This window comes from Pterocles gutturalis, unplaced genomic scaffold, assembly GCF_000699245.1.
Source record: "Pterocles gutturalis isolate BGI_N339 unplaced genomic scaffold, ASM69924v1 scaffold17637, whole genome shotgun sequence".
Classification (NCBI taxonomy): Eukaryota; Metazoa; Chordata; class Aves; order Pterocliformes; family Pteroclidae; genus Pterocles; species Pterocles gutturalis.
The window spans coordinates 1-1,344 of NW_010115755.1; the positions used below are offsets into that span (position 1 = coordinate 1).

The 1,344-nt window shown below is 60.3% G+C and overlaps 1 protein-coding gene across 1 annotated transcript in view; it reads left to right on the forward strand.

Annotated features, from left to right (window-relative positions):
- Positions 1 to 171: 171 nt before the first annotated feature.
- GMEB2 (glucocorticoid modulatory element binding protein 2) overlaps positions 172 to 1,344 on the forward strand; it is a gene marked incomplete at its 5' end in the record, with an annotated part of 12,546 nt that continues 11,373 nt past the window's right edge. Inside the window, 2 exon segments of the mRNA XM_010075301.1 lie at positions 172 to 288; positions 290 to 352. Of these exon segments, the coding sequence (XP_010073603.1) occupies positions 172 to 288; positions 290 to 352 (180 nt within the window).

Below are 1,344 nucleotides of genomic sequence, written 5' to 3' on the forward strand. Positions count from 1 at the left end.
CCCCGCACCCATTGCACTCCCCCCGTGGGACCCTGTCCCCCTCCCGGCGCTCTGTGCCCTCTTCTGTTGCCAACCCCCTAAAATCTCCCCTCTCCCTTCTGAGCAGTGCGATGCTCTTTTTTTTTAAGTTTTTGGGGTTTTTTCCTACCTCACCCCAAATCTTTCCTGCAGCCCCTGCAGATTGCTCAGCACCACCCGAGGTGCACCAGGAGGGACGTGCAGGGTGCACAGAGCCTGGGGGTGCTCCCTGCCAGCCCTCATCCCCACCCAGCCGCCCCGCTGGCACCCCGCTGCTGATTCCTTGTGTTTTCAGCCCAATTTTTCTCCGTCCCACACTGGTTCCTGCCCAGAGGTGTTTGAGCAACGTGCGCTCGTGGAGTTGAAACCTTCGCGTGCGGGAGCTGGGCAGGATGGCCAGAGCATCCCGACGCCTGGGCAGAGGCTGTTGAGGGTGACGCTGATGCTGCAGGAAGGGGTTTTACCCCAAAATTAAAGGCAGGTGTAGGGATAGAGCAACAACAAAAATTGCAGGAGGTGAACTGACTGCAGCTGAGCGTCTGCAGGATGTGTTGCATCTCCACTCACCGCTGTGCAGCAGCTGCTGTCCCGGTGCATTTCGATCCCCGGGTGGTAGCGTGCAAGCGAGGGGAAGCACAGGCGCGGGTCACTCCTGGGGCTGGTTTGCAAAGAGTTTTGTGGCTCGAAGTAGCGCGTGCTGCTTCTGTCCCACCATCCGTGCGCCGTGAACGGTACTGCGGGGTCTGGAGGGTGCTGGTGCACGCGTGTGTGCACGTGTGTGGGCACAGGACGGTTTGGCCCATTTCTGACCTCTCCTATCCCTTGAATGCCTTAAAGCCGCCTCTCATTCCCAAGCTGCAGGAGAGCGGGCGCAGGCTCGGCTGCAGGGTGCGAGCTGGCAGCGGAGGTGGCCCATGGTGTCCCCGGGGACCAGGGCTTTTCCCGGGAGCTCCGTTGAGGCTGGAGCAGCCGGGATGCAGCGCGACCGTGCGAGCAGAGGGATGCGCAGCCCGGTGTGCCTTCGGTTAACTGCGGGGTGGCTTCTGTTCCCAGGCTGCTTCCAGCAGGTGAAGTACCGGCTGTGCAGGGGCAGGCGCTGTGTCGGTTTTAGATGCTGTGTTAAACCTGTTGCTGATTTATTGGAAACACACACTCTCAGATAGTTTGCGGGTGTCACTTGGTTCCTGCAGCCCTGAAGCGCTTTTTTAATTTCATTTTGTGCTTGTGACTTTGGCGGAGGGGAGAGTCCGTGTCCTGCCGTGGAGCAGGCGGCGACGAGCCCGTCCAGCAGCGCGAAACCCCTCCGAGACCGTTTGAGATGCCTTT